At 47.6% G+C, this 17,290-nt stretch overlaps 1 protein-coding gene across 1 annotated transcript in view; it reads left to right on the forward strand.

Annotated features, from left to right (window-relative positions):
• Positions 1-17,290, forward strand: part of GLI2 (GLI family zinc finger 2) — a 191,194-nt gene that overhangs the window by 144,805 nt on the left and 29,099 nt on the right. The window contains exons 4-6 of the mRNA XM_069021030.1: positions 4,398-4,600; positions 6,279-6,470; positions 16,836-17,037. Of these exons, the coding sequence (XP_068877131.1) occupies positions 4,398-4,600; positions 6,279-6,470; positions 16,836-17,037 (597 nt within the window). The remainder of the gene's footprint in view (positions 1-4,397; positions 4,601-6,278; positions 6,471-16,835; positions 17,038-17,290) is intronic.

Genomic DNA, 17,290 nt, shown 5'->3' on the forward strand with positions numbered 1-17,290 from the left:
CAGGAAAAAGACACCCCAAGGCCCTGTTCAAAGCAGCCAGCACTGATTTTGCCAGTCCCTGTGGTTCTCCCTACTCAGGAGCCCAGCCCAGTTCCTCAGAGAGGATGCTGCTCCTCTGCTGTGGGACCACGAGGATTCTTTCTTGGCACTACATCCAGCAGTGGCATCGAAGACGAGCACCTGCCAGGCTCCGAGGTACACACAGGAACACAGTGCTCTGCCTCACTGAAAACCACAGGCTGAGGTTTCTTTGTCTTGGTTTTCAAAGGAAACTACCAGCTCGTTCCCCCAGACTTTGGGATAAGACTGCAGAGCTTCAGACGAGCTGTCACTCCTTTCAGCAAAACCCAAGAGGCAGGAAAATTAAGCAGATCTCTTTTCCGCAGTGAAGGACTGTTACGGAGTGACCAGGTCCTGGGAAACCACCAGAAGTCTCCCAGTGACCCGCAGGCAGTGTGTGTCTCATCTCAGATGCTGGTATCTCTTCTTCTGCTGATCGTGCTCCTCTGCTGTCATGTGTTACCACTGCCCCACAGTTCTGCTCTGCAGGTGGCTGAAGCCAGGGAAATTGTGCCAGGATTTCTGCCCTCCCAGAGGGGTCATTCACTGCTCTGGTAAAGACCTGCTCTCTAAAGCCTTTAGCTGCTTGTATGCCCCCACCATCAGCATGAGGCCCAGCAGCCCTTAGGTGGCATCAGGTAATATCTCCCACAGTTCAGTGTCTCCCTCTGTTAAAGAGCAGCAAAGGAAAAGCCTCTCCTGGGTGGGGGAGGAAATGAATCCAGGCTCATGTGCTTTGTCAGAGATGCAAATTGCTCTATGAGTCCTGAGCATTAATTATAAAGCCTGGGCTTCTCGCTGGAGCCGCGGGGAAAACAGGCCCCTGGCTCGCATTAAATTTAATGGCGTTTGGACACCCAATTCCCTTAGCCTATTTGAAAACCAGAATCCCACTTTCTCCAGATATACATGTGGTCCAGTGAAATCCCTCATCCCACTGCAGACAGCGATGTTTTGTCAGCGTTGTGTTCAGCAAAGCCAAGAGCTCTCCCTCAGGTGGTGGGGTGCTTTCCTCATGCTATCTGTGGGATCCAGGAAAGAAGCATGGATAGCAGAGGTCTGGACAGGGAGCTCTGTGGACAGGCTGAAGAATGCAGCTCTGTCACCATGTTTTCGTTGCATGGGCTGGTTCACCACACCAAGCTGAAGGTTGTCCCACTGCAGGGTGTGGGGCATGGGCATGGAGAGCCCTGCATGCCCTGGATGTGAACTGGGCATGGGGACAGAGCTGCCTTCCTCCAGCACTGCTTCATCTCTCATTCACTGCCTCTAAAGAGCAGGATGTGATGGTTCTCCTCCGCAAGGAGCAGACCTGGGAGGATACAGCTGCCTCTCACTGTGTAGTTGCAATGCCAATGCGATGGCTCAATGTGGGACGTAGGAATGAGATAAGAAAAAATGCAACATGGAAAAAAGTTGGAAAAAAATTCAAACCTTTGGGGAGTTAGGAGTGGAGGATGCCCCTGGCTGAGTGAGTTGTTCCTGGTAGGCAGCTCCTGGAAGCCACGTTAGTTTGCAATTTGCTGTGCTATGGGATGTTGTTTTGCTAGAATTGTAGGTGTACAACAGTGAGAGGTGATCCCTGCCTGGGAGGGCTCACAGGAGCCAGACCTTGATGGGAGTATGGCTGTCCTAGTCCACAGATGGAACAATGAGCAAGGACAGGCTTTAAGCAGAGCCATAAGGAGCTGCCTGCTCTCTAGCCCAGTCTTTGTGCACAGGGCCAACCTCATGTTCAAACACCAGCTGGGTTTCCAGCTGCATGCATTTTGGGGAAATTCTTGATCTTTTTCCCAGTGTTACCTCTTTGTACAGGGTGGAGTTTTCCTATTCTGAGGGATTCCAGCATTTCTGCCTAATTTAGCACAGAGAAAATGAACAGCAAACCCTTCATATTGTTATACGCATTTTAGATGTCGGCCTCACAGTTTGATCAGCAGAGGCTCCGAAGGCTCGTAAACCTGGTAATACATAGTTCCAGGACTGCATCAAAGAAGTTCACAACCCTTTTGGGAGAAGCTGTGAGTACTGATGAAAGAGGGAACTTATTGTATATGTAAGAAAACTTCTTTCATGGCTTATGTATTAAGGCAGGCTCTGTGGCCCAGGGAAGATTGGGGCTGCTTTTAATTTACATCGCCCCTCACTTATATTAAGTCTTCGTCAGAAGAAAAATTAGTCAGATGTTTTCTTAATGACATCATTTTTTTTAATCCTGTTTCATTTTTTCCAGATGAGGCGGTGGAGATTATTAGAAATGAATTGAAACTAAATCTGGAACAGAGACTTTGATTCACTTCTCCCTCCTCCCCGGTAGAAATAAATTGGTCGGCTCCGTGCTCGGATGCCTTTATTAGCAGCCTCGACAGAAACCAGCCCCAGCGGCCTCGGCTGCAGCTTCCTGAGCTCGCCGCCGCCACGGCTGATGTCATGGCGAGAGGCACCGGAGAGTGACTTTGGTCACCCCATAATTTTGGTAATGGAAGGCCATGGCAACACAGGTGGGGAGGTTATGAGGTCTGAAATAGCCATGCCATCATCAGTTTGTCTTTCAGTGTCATGAAAGAAAACAGGGTCGATGCTGGTGGGTGTTCCTCTGGCAAAACCCCAGCCTGGGTCTGATGAGCCACCTGTTTTGGTGGTGTACATCTCCACAGAGCCTTAATGTGTGATGGGTTTTCACTGCCTGGTATTTCATGCCACTGAGCCACAGTGTGTATTGCTACAGGAAAGTACTTTGAACTATAAATATTTCAGAAAGCATTTAATTTACTACCCATCAGCAGAAAGTGTTCAAAAAGCCACAAGGTTTACTAATTTATTGGAAAGACAGAGAAACACACAGAAGATCAAACAAAGACAAACATGCTTGTTAAACTGCTGAATTAGTCTGCAAAGCTTGTATTACATTTCTGTGTGGTTTTGTTGATATGCAAGTATTACAAATAAATTGAAATGCACCTGAACTGTTGATAAGGCAGGGTGGGACTGAGATCCTGAGCTGCTGGTGGTGTGTCGAAACTGCTCAGACCATCATGTTTGTAGTCTGTGCATGGAGAGACAGATCTTACATGCACTCACTAATGGCATATTTGGATAGTCTTAGTGAAGGGCCTTTGTAATACCTTTGTAATACCCTCCCTTAGATCAGCCCACATCCCAGATCCTTGACCTCCAAATCCCTGTTGTCTTCTGTGCCCAGGGTGCAGCCCCCCAGGGTGCACATCCATGTCCCTCAGCTTTGCCAGAGCACCCAGCCAGGGACGAATGCCGTCCCTGCTGTGACCTGTGTGTCAACACCAGCTCTGCTTCCAGCAGTCTGTGAGTACAGAGAGAGCTAATACAAAGCAGATTTTGCTCTTTTGTTTTGCCTAATGACAGCTCTGCCTCATTTAGTTTGTAGCTCAGATTTTCTGCTTCTCAGGTCAGGGTGAGTAACTTTTCCTCCTTTGCACCCTCTGTGGTTTGTCTAAGAGGCTGGTGGGTACAGTAGGGCACGTGTCTGGGAGAAGTCTGCAGACTTTCTCTTCCATCCTTGTTCACCCTTCAAAAAACTGCTGAAGCACTGAAACACGCATGTGACTTTCTTTTGTTACTTGCTGAATCCCTCAGCATTTACTGACTTTATTCTCAGGTAGCACTTGGGCTAAGGAAGATCTGAGGGATTTAAGAGAGGCGGCCCCCAGAAAGCATGCAGTAAAACCTCTCATGAACTTTTGCCCTCTGAACCATACCACCAACCTGTCAAGGAGGTTTGTGCTGGCCGTGATGGATGCAGGAGGTTGGGCTGCTGCGCCGGCACGGGCCAAGCCACGCGTGCTGGGCTGAGCAAAGCACAGCTCAAGATTGCATAAGTTCTCCTTGCAGCATTTCCATTCTTGCACAGACTGCCCTGTCCAGGGCTTTCTGCATGTGGCAGCACTAAACATCTGGATATCCAGGGGCAGTGAGGAGTTTGCAAACCCCAGGTTTGCTTCAAGTATCTTTGTGTGGCTAGCCTCCCTGTGCAAGGAGGTGGGGTGGGATCTCTAGCACAGGGTGTGTTCCATGCCTGCTCTCTGTACAGGCACTGCCTAAAGCAGCTCATGCTCCTTTCCACAACAGCCCAGCTGGGATGAGCCACCTTGCACAAATACATATTTAGTGCAATATTGGTTCGTGTCCATGGGAAGTTTGGGAACTTCAGACTCTGCATATGCCAAGAAGGGAGGGTTTTCCCACTATGCTTGAACTCCTCTCTTGGGGACGGAGGTAGAGGGGCAGGACAGAGAAGGGTGGCAAGCAGCTGTGCCTGCTCTGGGTGGCTGTAAGTGACAGCGTGTCTGTTTCCTTCCCAGGCCTCCTCCTCTGAGCGGCAGCCCCGTCATCTCCGACATCTCCCTCATCCGCCTGTCTCCGCACCCCGCCGGGCCTGGCGAGTCACCCTTCAGCCCACCACACCCCTACGTGGCACCCCACATGGAGCATTACCTCCGCTCTGTGCACAGCAGCCCCACGCTCTCCGTCATCTCTGCTGCCAGGGGCCTCAGTCCTGCCGACGGTAAGACACTGTGCTACTGGTATTGCAGTGATTTTGTAGCTCACCAGAACTGAAATTCCCTAAAACCCGGGGATTTACAGCTGCAAAGGCTCCGCAGCTGCTCTCTGAAGTGGGAGAGCTGTCTCTTTGTGTTTTCTTTTTTCCCCTTTAACTACACATTTGTTTTGCATCATCGCACTGAGAAAGCAGAGCGTGAGAATAGCTATTACTGCTGGATCATATTATAAATATTTTGCTTAAAGTACGTTCCTTTCTGCAGCACTCTCTTTCTCTCTTAGGAACTTCCCTGTTCTTGTGTCTCTACTGGGAGCCCAGCTTTCCCCAGAGAGGGTCACAGTTGTTCTGGCTGCCTGGCCTGGCTGAGACTGATGTTGCAGGGGAGACAATGCCAGCTGGGTTAGCCCTTGTTGGCTTTGTGTCTGGGGCCAGGGTGGCTCCTGAGTGAAGGCAGGGGCCATAAATTCTTCCTCCTTACTCCTGAGCTGCCCCACAGCAGTCTTCAGGGAAGGTGAGGATGTGTGGGAAGCTGGCTCTGGGTGCAGGCAGAGGTGATCGTGCTTTCTGAGCCCTATCAGACCCCACATTGGGGAGATGGGGACAAAGAAATCCAATAGGAAAAGGGGAAAATGCACGACACTCCTTCCACTTGGCAAGGTGTATGTCATGCCTTATTTCCTCAGAAGAGCTTCATTACACAGTTGCAGGTGGCTCCTCAGTGCCCAGGGAAGCTGGGCTTTGGGAACTTGGTCTCTGCATGCCCAGCAAACCCAGCATGCTTTGGCTCCCAAGCTGCTGCAGGGGCCAGCGGCCCTTCAACACTGCAAAGCAAAGTGCACCAGAGAGCAACAAGGCCCCTGGATTAGTATCTGGCAACATGAAACTATCTTGTATGACTAAAACAACATCACTATAGTGATGGGGACATGCATATGTCTTCTTCCCTCCCCTAAAAGGTCATCCGAATTCTCAGGCACCCGCCACAGAGAGGTCTGATCGCTGCTGCGTGGGTGCGTTCTGCCCTGTCCTCTCCTTCCAAAACCAGTTTCATTGTTTGCTGCAGAAGAAAGGCATTGTGTTTTGGGTTGCTTTTCTTTTCCTCTCTTTTTTTTTTTTCTTTCCTTGTTTAAGGTGGTGGTAAATAAGTTAATGGGGCAAGCGGGTGGGGAGGCAGGTTTGAAAAATTACAGCTGGGAGAAAGTGAGTGTAATTGGCTTTGGCAGCCAAAATGGTTTTATGCTGCCAGACACTAAACCTAGCTCTATGCATTAGACCTTGGCTTTAATTTCCTCACGCTGCTATCGGGAACTGGGCTGCATTTGTCTTTCCTTCCTAATAGGCAGGGATGTTAATGCTGACAGGGTTACTGCTGTCGGCAGCCTGGGCCCTCTCCCCCCTCCCAGGGGTGCTGGCTGCGTCCGAACTGGAAGATTATTAGAAGGGGGAGCGAGAGATTGTTTATAAATTTGCGGAAATGGAGGAATGCAGAGGCCCCAGCCTGGTCTCCTTTGTCCGCAGAAGCACGCCCAAGCGCACGTCACACGCGCCCTACACGGAGCCGTGCGGCTGGGGCTGGCGGGGGGCGCGGGGGGAGACGGGGCCACCAACGTCAGCTCCGAGGTCTAACACTGCGGTGGGAACCTTCTCCCCATGTTTCTCTCCTCGCCTGCGGCTCCAACAGTGGCTCATGAGCACCTGAAGGAACGAGGCCTCTTCGGGCTGCCCCCACCACCACCGGGAGCCAACCCTGCTGACTACTACCACCAAATGACGCTGATGGCTGGCCACCCAAACCCCTATGGGGACCTCCTCATGCAGGGCGGGGGAGCAGCCAGCACAGCCCACCTCCACGATTACCTCAGCCCCGTTGATGGTGAGTAACAGCTTGGGATCTTCCTGGCATGGCTGAAATTTTGGGGTAGATGGATGGAACTGCCCTCCAGCTGAAGGTTGCTGTATGTGGTCACTCTGCCCTGCTGTAACCTTTGGGTGCTGCAGTATAATTTTTGGCTTAAAAGGTCACCTCCTTCCATAAGTATATATAAAATACTCATAATTTAAAATATGTACATCCTGGTCTCTTAGGGAGGATGGCATGGCTGTGGCATGGCTGTAGCATGTGTAGGAGATAGGCTGGTCCAGCAAGCTGGGCATTGCTGCTGTCCTGCTGCATTGACCATGGGGGACCAGAGCATGCCTGGGGACAAGCTTCATCTCCAGCTTTCCCATCCCACTCTGTGTTTTGACTGCTTGGTGTCTGGGGTGAAGGCGGGCCACGTCCAGGCATAGCCATGCTAGGCACAGTGGACTTCTCATCTTGGTTGGGACCTCTCAGGTCTACAAGGAGAGAAAATACCTGAACAGGGAGACACGCCGGAAAGAATATAATAGTACTTTGTGCAAGGAAATACAAAAAGCAGGAATGTGGTATTTGTGATAGCATTGGGTGTTACAAACCCAGAAAGCTCTTGCTCCTGGCTAAATGAAGAAGAAACAGAATCATGCTAGGCACTGCAGTGCTTAGTCACCCCTGTGGCCTGACTGCTGCCCTGGGAAGAGACTATCTGGAAGCATATATGAGGTCTGAATGATTTTTAGAGCTGTTAGAAATGTCTTTCCTTTCATTTCATGCTACATTTTGCAAGAACTGGGGTTTTCAGATATTACAGAGGGCAGTTTGGGGATTATTTCTGCTGCAAGAAGGCGAAGTCTCAGCTCAACTTTCACATTCGGCGTCTGTTTCCTGGGATGTCTTTGGATTTGCCTGTGGACCATTATAATTTTTGGAGTGGAGATCTGCATCGTTTCATTACCGCTTCAAAGTTTCTGTTGTTGAGCTTTTAAGATGAAAGACTTTGTGGTCTTGCTGCTTCATAAAGTGACTGGTTTAGAATGATAAAAGCTATTCTGGCTGTTCAGTGATGGGAGTTTACAGATATTTCTAATGGAAAAACAGTTTCTCATCTGCAGCTGCTGTGGAAGCTTTACCTGAACATTTTATGCTGCCAATTCCTAGATTAATTTGGAACGTGGATCCCAGTTTGAAAGAGAGAGCACATGCTCCTTGGTACCATCCTGCCCTCTAACACTCAAAATACATCTCAGGCTTCTCTGTTACAAAGCAGCTGGTCAGTAAGACTGCTCTGTCTTCCCTCCCAAGGGTTAATGCCTGTGGTTATAGCAGATGGGTGCAAACGAGCCCTGCCAAGTTCTCCTCGGGCTCATGAACAAGACTCCTTCCTCCTTGCCTCCTTATTAGTCCATCTCTGACCAGCAGTGCCTCACTGAAGTGCCAGATAAACAACCAGTGAGGGAGGCAAACACAACTGTTTTCATGGTGGTACAGGCTGGCTCCCAGCACACCAAGATGCTCATCCTCTGGTTTGCTGAAGATCAATCTTTATCTGAGGTACTGAAATACTCCTCTTGGCAGAAGACTCTCATACTGCTTGCCTTCTCCTGAAAACAACTCTACAGTGAATCATGTATCAAAGGTCTCGGTTTCATGCAGCCAAGCTTATAACCATGATTCACTGCAGAGCCAGGGCTCACCAAGCATTTATTATGATCTTTTGGAAAAGCTTTGTTGGTGATTAACTGGAAAGCCTTTTCTGGGCCTTCACATGTTCTGCATGAGATGGAAACTTTCAAATATTACGAGAATGTGACATGAGACACTACTTTTTAAGAATGTATAAAGGAGCACCAGTCCAGTACCAGTCTCTGGTCCACGTGCCTGCATTTATCCATCACCCAGAGAAAAGAGAGAATTGTACATTATTAAGGCAGAGAGTAAAATGGATGGCTCTGAAATGCTGGATGAAGAGCCAGTGTCTCCTTCTCTTTTTAGAAAGTTATTTCAAAAATTTAAATCAGCAGGGCCTAAGTAAATAGTTGAACAGATAATTTAATAAAGCATCCTCTTATGGTGTTTTTCTGAGACAAGAATATCAGTAGCATGCATAAACCCCCAGTGAGTCACCATCTCACTGCATCTGTCATTCAGAGAGCCCTTTTCTTCCCTGGGAGCCCGGGAACATAGAAACTTTACAAGAACTAGTTTGCTAAAAATGCAGGTGGCTCTTGTTAAACCACATGCAGCACCATCATTCATCTGTGATAACACTGGCACCTGCAGAAGAAAAAGCAGGAGATAAGCATATATTAATTGTGGCCTATTCAGTATCACGTCACTTCCAGACATCTGCAGGCTGGTCCATGGGAGCCATGGACACTGGGTATGGTAGCTCTTCCACAGACACATACCTGGGCCTTTCTGGTTCCTGTAATTGCATTTCTTGGAGAATTTCTTTGTGTCTTCATGGTTTTTGTCAGTGTTTTTCACTCCATCATGTCTCTAAGGTCAGGAAAAATAATAGGATATAAATGTCAGCTGGAGCTTGTTGGTGCCAACCCTGTGCCAGGGCTGCTGAATGTTCACATGGTGACTAAGCTGGGCTGCTGGGCTGCCCAGAACTGCATCTCTACTGGGTTTTCAGTGTGCGCTAGAAGTAGTTAAATCACTGAAGGAGACCACATTTAAGTTCTACGTACCAGACTGCTGGGGTGTTCAGGCCAGTTCCAGTGGAGACTAAACAACCCTTCAGTGAGTTCTCCTGTTCCATTTCCTCATCCAAACAGGGACTTGAAATCCAGGAGTTGAGTTTGAATCCAGGCTTAATCCCATTTTCTGTAAAGCCTACACTTTCAAATCAAAAGTTAATCACTTTCCAATGTCATAGCGTTGCTGATGGGGTACATTTGATAGTATTTACAGGTTCTAGTCACCAGATCAAAACAATCATTAACATTTCTGTTTTAGAAGTAGTGCTACACGGTGGATTATTCCAGGTGATGGAGTGGTTGCGCAAGAGCATCCCTGGGGCAGGAAAGACTGGTGGGGAACCCGATGACCCTGGAGATGGCTACAACTTTCTAAGCATGTTTAGTACTTCAGCTGTTTTTTCCCCCTAGGCATAGGGGTTCCTGTGACTACTCTCAGCCCTTCAGGAGAAGCCATTTTCTCTCAGGAGGAGTGTATCCACACTGACTCAGTGCTGCTGCTGTTATAGCCTGTACATCAGCAGATCTCAAAGTGCTGTACAAAGCAAAGCCATTCCATCACAAAGAGAAAAGAGATCAGTGAGTGGAATAGTGGCAGCTTTAGGAACAAGATCCAGATCTTTGGAATAAGATGCTTATGGCCAGGGTGGAAATTAAAGATCATCTTTAAATTCATCACTTTGAGCAAGCATTGAGACTGTGATTGGTTGTCCATGCTGAGTCAGGGAATGGGGAAAAAGCATCTTGAGTGGAAGTTAGGTCCAAGGTAGTCCCTCATGTTGGGAAGGCTGTATAGACGTGTTTGTGCAACAGTTACCAACAGCAGGGATGACCCTGCAGTGCTGTCATTTTGTTCAGTTCTGGAGCTAGAGGGGGAATCCCTGCCCTGGTTTTTGCTGCCTGATACTAGGTAGTCACAAATGTCTTGATTCACAATCAGCAGTTTAACTGGCAAAAAGGCTTTGTTCAGCCCAGCATAGCCAGCAGGCCAACAGCTGGCACAGTTGCCTGGGATGTGGGCAAATCATTAAGCAGGACTTTATTTCCCCAAATCAAACAGTGATTCAGCTTCACCAGCCTCTTTCAGTCAGTGGTGTTGGAGCCTTTCTGCTTGAAGGAAATGATTTAATAGCCAGCCAGGGTAAGGAGCAGGGCTGGCAGTGCAGCCTGGTGGTGACTGCAGTCGGCAGGCACATGGCCGGGAGAGGTGAGCTCAGGACTCTCTCCAGCAGGTTCATGCGGAGCAACTGCACAGGACAAAAGCAGAGAGCTGAGCCTCATGGTGACCTAGAAAGGAAGTGCTTCCCCTGGGGCTGGAGGGACCAGCAGCCCTGGGTTTGCAGGCTGGATGTGTTGGATCACAGATGACTTCCCAGACAAGCCCGCTGTTGGCTACTCTGGGCAGACGGCGCGCTCTGTAGTCGCTTCCTTAAAAACTCTCAAAGACTTATTTTTTTGTTGTTTTCTTTGTCCCAGCATAGAATGGAAACTTGCTGAAATCTCAGAAAAGGTTCAGAAAGTGGGAAACAATTTCCCACCCATTTCTAGCCAGCAGTGCTGTTTTCCTCCCCAGAAAAATATGTGCAGAAGAGAGAAGAAGTCCCAGAGCACCCCATAAGTGCTGTGTCTGGAATCCTGCTGCACTCTGGTTTCTTAAGAATTCAATTTACATATGCAAGTTGGGTCGACTAAACAGTTACCTTGTGGATTGGGAGTAGAAGAATGCAGCCTTGTCTTTCAGCGAGGATTTGAGGGAAGCGTTAGTATTCCTTGAACTGCAAAGTTGATCGGCCTGGGGAGGGAAGAAAGAAGGGTCCCAGGACAATGTCTGGTGCCAGAACAAATGTCCAGCATCTGCTGCAGTCTAAAAAAGAGGTGTGTTGCCTCTGCAGAAGGAGAGAGGGGAATAAGGAACTGGTTACAAAAAGAATGTTTGTAGTTTATTGCTGCTTATCGATTAAGGGACCATCCTGTGTTTTTATGGGGCCTTTGGATTTAATTTGATGATGGGAGTGGGGGGGGGGATATTTCTCTACACTTTGGATGGAGTTTTCTTGGTGAATGGTGAGGAAGAGGGACCATTTTGATAACACTGTATTTATCCTGGGGCTTGGCCAGGAGACGCAGGGGAAGCAGTGGCCCTGGCTGGGTTTCAGTGAGGCGGGAGGAGGGCAGGCAGGGTGTGAGCCATCTGCAGCCCATGTGCCTTACAGACTTATCTGTTAGGGAGCAGATTCCCCTGATGACCCTGTACAGTCGAGATCACAGCAACATGTTTGTCTGTAAAGAGTTTCCTGACCCTGAAGATTTCCTTACCCTGAAGGAGCCATGAAGGAGCTCCCACTGAGTGCCTGGCGTTTCCTTTCAGGAGGCTTTGCTGCCACTGTTTCTAGTGTGACATAAGGTCTGACTTCTCCCTCCAGAAAAAAACATCTCTTGTAAAATCCATCTGGCCCACAGCCACAGAAGTGGTCAGAGCAGGAGCCTCTGCTCCCACATCCCAGGTGAGTTGGGGTCTCATCCTGCCTTTGGGCACTGGGATCAGGCACAGGAGTCAGTCCACAAGCTGCCATGTGTAAGAGCTGACCATTTGGTCATCACTGACCTGTGGATTAAACTAAATTTGGGAGGAGTATCCCAGTTTCTGAGCAACTTGTGGATGTGATAATTCACAGGCACCACAGGAATGTGCCAAGGATACTCTTGCCTTCTAGCAAAGAAATCTGGACTTTCCTCCCAGCTGGACTGGGCTGGGACATTTGGCAGACACTGCCAATGTCATTCAAAAATTCAGCCTTGAATTCTTGCTAGTTTAGAAATTAGATGTTTAAACACACATGTCTCAGGAGAGAAATGGCTTTTGGTTGTGAACTGTGGCATTTACATTTACCCTGAAAAGACAGTGCCATTGTAAAGTCAGGAACTTTTCTACTGAAAAGTTACTCCAGGCAGTTTTGAAAGATTTCCTAAAATATGTGAGTCATATTTGTTCTCTAGCATGTAGACCAGAGCCCATGACAGTCACTGTATCTGGGTCTATGTGTGAAATGGTAAGGAAAAGCCCATGCACAACAGTTAAAACACTCTAAAATGTATCTGGAATTGACTTTTTGTAAGGAGAGGCACCAGGGTCAAAGGCTTATGGTAAGTTTTTTACTGTCCTTCATGAGCTGCCATCCACAATGCTGCCACCAATGCCCAAAGCTTTGGGCTCAGCCTGTGCTGTACCCTTCCATTCACCAGTTCACTTCTTCTCCTGACTTGGGAGAGAGAAGGGGATAGTCTTTTGGCTTAAAAGTTCCTGTGCCTTACTCCAGGCCAAAGGATATTTTTGTTGCTTGAAATCTGAAACAGTTTTATTTCTAAGCAGGTATCTTTAGCTTTTGAAAAAAATAAAAACGAAGTCAGGTTTTCACATTCAGAGCTAAGTTTTTTAATATACACCTAAGAAATAAAACCCAAGATGTTAGTATGTGCATAAAAACGGGTGCGCCAACATTCTATGTTTTCAAAGTGCGAAAGAATTTGTTTGAAAGTAAAGATGAAATACCTCAAATAAGCAAGTCTCTAGGTCAGCTTTTAAACTCATAGTTATTCCATGTTCCAAAGTCCATGGAAAGCATCTGCTGACTTTAATAGATGTTTTTTCAAGACAGAGCATAGAAGTAGCAGATACAGAACAGCCACCGCCTACCCTGAGGATGCTGTAAAAGGTACTTGGCTGGAAACACTATCTAACACCAGAGGAGGCAGCAATACAGAGGTCTCATGAAGTTGTCTTTTTTCTTGTTTTGCTGCATGGGCTTTGGCCTATCATTTCTTTGTGGGCCTGGGTGACAAAAAAGAGTTTTTTTCCATATCTCAGTAGGATTCAAGGGAAAAAAAACTGAAAGTAAGAAAGATTTCCATCTGAGGTAGAGAGGCACAGAGAAATTGATTTTAAAAACTGAAGTACTGATAGGGGACTGAAATGAATCTTGAAATAATTTCCTACATTTATTTCAATGTGTGATTGTTTCAAATTCATGTTAACCTATGATGATTTTAGGTTTCTGAACACAACAACTTTCAGAAAAACAGAAAAAATGCCAATTTTTTTTTCTTTATAGGAGTGTTGAAGGGGGCTTCTCTGCAGTTTGGGAACTTGCCCCAGCATATTTTCCAAACATCAAAAAATTCTTTTAACTAGCCCTGTTCATTCTGAGAAGTCAGCAATTTTGAAATGGGAGAGGAGAGAGGCCTGTTAGTGATAAATGTTCCCAAAGCTTTCCATCTGTGTGTCTGAAAAATTGATCCCACCTTTAGCTACTTCTCTGGGCACAGACCCTGCTAAAGCAGTTGTTTGAGGTTTTTCTTTTGGAACAACACTGGACTTCAGGCAGCAGAGGACTTTGCTTATGTGGCTCAGTGGCTGTCAGTCAGCCTGTGCTGAACACCTTGCTATGTACAGCTATACAAATGCTGACCAGTGCTGCTGCCTGGTACCATTTAATGTTTGTACTCCATGTCCTCAGATCAGGAGATTCAGGTCAGGCAAACTTTATTATTTAGAATGATCCCAGTGTTGTTAATCTGCTCTTGAATAATAATTTTGAAAAGGTTCTCTCTTCCTAAATGCACTAGTGAGCATTTCTTCACGTGCTTAAACTCCTTTTCCGTTTCCCAGATGATTCTCTTCCCAGGCACCTTGGGCAGGCTGTCATTAAGAAGAGAGGAATTGTTCATCCATAGCACGATTTTAGGTCACAGCTTTCCGTGGAAGCCCGCAAGACCTAAGAGGCTTTTGTGTAAAGCATGAGCCCAACCTATTGGATCTGCTATCAAACATTTCAGATAGCCCACAGTACCTGCAGGATCTAAATTAGACTGGACACTAACGCAATGCATATTACTGGTTTTGGGCTGGAGAATTCCCAGGCGAGCTTGAAAATCTGACAGCTTCCTGAAGAGTTTTACATGGGGAAAAAACTACATACCTGTGTGCAGCAGGGAGGGGTGCCCACGTCGTCTGCACTGCTAAAACCCAGGTTTCTGTTGGACATCAGGTCTTCTTCCCTCTGCAAATTAATGGGAACCAATGGCTGATCCAGCATTGTGGGCATAAATCATGTGAAGGAACAGCGAGAAATGAGTACAAGGCTTTTCTTTCTATTTAGTAATTTATCAAGGGAAGTGGCACATTAATAAACAGATCTCCCTTGAGATGTGGGAGTAACAGAGATAAATATGACTGTCAAATCTGGCCTGCTTCCTTCTGTTAGAGAAGGAGGAGACTGTGGGAATGCAAATGCAGGAAACAATATCTATATCTGGAAAGACACATATTATTTGTAGGACAGAAACACTGACAACTCATCTGAGATGGGGCCCCATCGCACTTGGTGCAGTACGTACAGAATAAAATACAAGCCCTGTCTAAAGGAGCTCATCTAAATAGATGACACTGGGAAATAGGGACACAGAAAGAAGCAGCAACTTGCTCAAGGAGGTGTGGCTGGGAACGAATGGGAACAGCACCCAGGCCTTTCCCGATTGTGGTGCAGGTTCCTTACGGCCAGAGGACCATTATGATCTGAACGCAAGCAACCTTCATGTTGTTTCGTCCAGGACTCTGGCAGGGCTCAGATTTCAGGAACCAGATGTGAAGTTTGGCAATTCTCCATTTCAGCCCTTCAGGCCAACCTTTGCTGAGGGAAGTTCATTTGCTCAGTTTGGTTTTGTCCGCAGTGCCTCTCCAAAGTGGCTGCATCTTTTCCAGCTTCCAGGGAAGTGCCACTCAGGGCTAGAGTCTTCCAGCTGCAAGCACTAGGGAAGTTTGAGCCCAGTCCCTCCAAATCATGGGACAGCTTTAACACTCATGAGGTGGTTTTTATAGACTGCTGCCCTTTCTGTTTGCTGCCTGATCTTTGATCCATGTTTTCTAGTGTCTTTCTGCCCCGTGAGGCTGCATAATGTAATTATACAAAATATTATAAGAATGTGTTCAACATACATGCAACAATCTGATTTTTAGGAGAAATTCCCAGTATTGTCAGTATTGCAATAAAGGCATTGCATCTTGAAGCTTCTTAGGTGTAGGACAAAAGTCAGAAGAGTGCTTGGTTCAAGTACCAACTTAGCCTTTGGTTTCCAGTGGGACGTTGGGCAAGTCATTTATCATGTGCAATGAGGGTCATTATGGGGACTAAGAGGATGGTGATACTAAACCCCATTGATTACTCAGCACCCAGGCATGGTAATGACAGAGCCACTTTGGTGCACAGGTGAATCATGTGGAGACTGCAGCTCAGCCACTGGTCTCAGGGAGATGTTGACACAGACTTCTGTGAGCCAACACAGATCAAGGAATTGTTTGATCACACCGGCAGAATATATTTTACCTCCTTCTACATCCCATTCACCCTCTCACATACCATCACTGTCATCCGAATGGAAAGTTCATGCTCTTACAAAGTGCTAGGTTTGTACCTGGTGGTGTTCAACCAAAATCAGTGCCTTCAGCTAGCTAGAGGGAAATAGCTCATATTTCCTGTCTGGGCGCTCTAGTGTTTTATTCACGGTGTGTAATAGGATATACTCATAGTACGCTTTCTGGGGAGACCACCACTGGAAAAGTCAGGTGGTGATACATTGCTGTGCTCATCAAGGGAAGGAGCTGGAGCAGCTGAGCCCTCCTGCACCCCTGGGTGGATGGCAGGGATTACCAACCAGGACCCATTGCCAAGTGCTATATTTTACCCTTAGAATTTTTTTTTTTTATTTTTAATACACAATCCAAACAACTGCTTGCTTTGGAGGGATGAGTCATTCCAGGCAGGGTTTTGATCTGGTACGATGGTACTGGGGAAAGTTGTGATATGGCCCATCTGCAACTCCTGTCTGTGTCACCCCAAAGATCTGCAGGTGGGTCAGGCCTGGGCAGAGTTTCCTTTGGGTGAAGTCAGTCATTCCAGTTAGCAGTGCCGAAACACCGAGGGATGCCAAACTTGTACAGTAGTAACCCATCATGTATTGCAGATCCATAAATGGGCCTGGCAGGGTTGGAAATTACTTCATGCCTGAATGATTGACAATTGCTAATAGGGTCCAGGCACTGGCAGGTCCCCTCGGAGGGGGAGAGCTTGAACTTTGTGCCTGAGCTGCCAAATTGGTTTCCTTAAAACTCTTAATTTACTTTCAGTGTTTCTGGAGCCTCGCCTCCTTCATTAATTGGATGGTCAGCATTGTGCTCATGCTCATTTGGTTTCCGTTCCCCCCGCACACAGGCACACACTCACCATTTGCAATGGTCTCCCCGGCTTGGATGTGCGGCTCCCCTGGCCTGCTGCTCCTGACACCGAGTCAACGGGCACGGCTGCGCTCATGGAAACCTTGCAGGGCTTTCTCTCTTTTAATTCTAAGTTAATTTAGTGCCTATGAAAGGGGGTGATGGACAGGATTCTGTACCCCCGAGGACAGCAAAGCAAGCAGGCGCTCATGGTGCTGCCTGACCCCTGTCATTCAGCACCCAGAAGAGAGGAAACCTCCCATCAAAGGGCAGTTGGTCCCTGCGCTGCTCCTGGGTCTTGAACATCCCACAGCAGTCATGAGTGCAGCAGTTCTCAGGACTTCCAGCCCGTCTGCGGGAAGGCAGCAGCCCACTGGTCTTGTCTGACAAAATCTCTCTTTCCTGCAGTGTCCCGGTTTTCGAGCCCACGGGTGACTCCAAGATTAAGCCGGAAACGAGCCCTGTCTATCTCCCCGCTCTCTGATGCCAGCATTGATCTCCAGACAATGATTAGGACCTCCCCAAACTCTCTTGTGGCGTATATCAACAACTCCAGAAGCAGTTCAGCAGCGAGTGGCTCCTACGGCCATTTATCTGCCGGGACGATCAGGTAAAGCTCTGGGATCAGCTCCATTCAGCTGAGGAACCATCCCCACGAAAGGAAGGATGATCCTCCAGCAAGGGAGACCTTCCCTTCCTCGCAACCTCTGCTTTTATGCATCAGGGCTGTGTAGTGTAGTAATTCAAAGTCCCCATCCGGTTTTGCATGTGGAAGGGTATTTTGTGGCATACGGGGTGGGGTTTTTTTGGCTGGATTGGGGTTATTGGCTACCACATTTCCAGTAATTACAGTATGATCATGC

This window comes from Aphelocoma coerulescens, chromosome 7 (genome assembly GCF_041296385.1).
Source record: "Aphelocoma coerulescens isolate FSJ_1873_10779 chromosome 7, UR_Acoe_1.0, whole genome shotgun sequence".
NCBI classification, from domain to species: domain Eukaryota; kingdom Metazoa; phylum Chordata; class Aves; order Passeriformes; family Corvidae; genus Aphelocoma; species Aphelocoma coerulescens.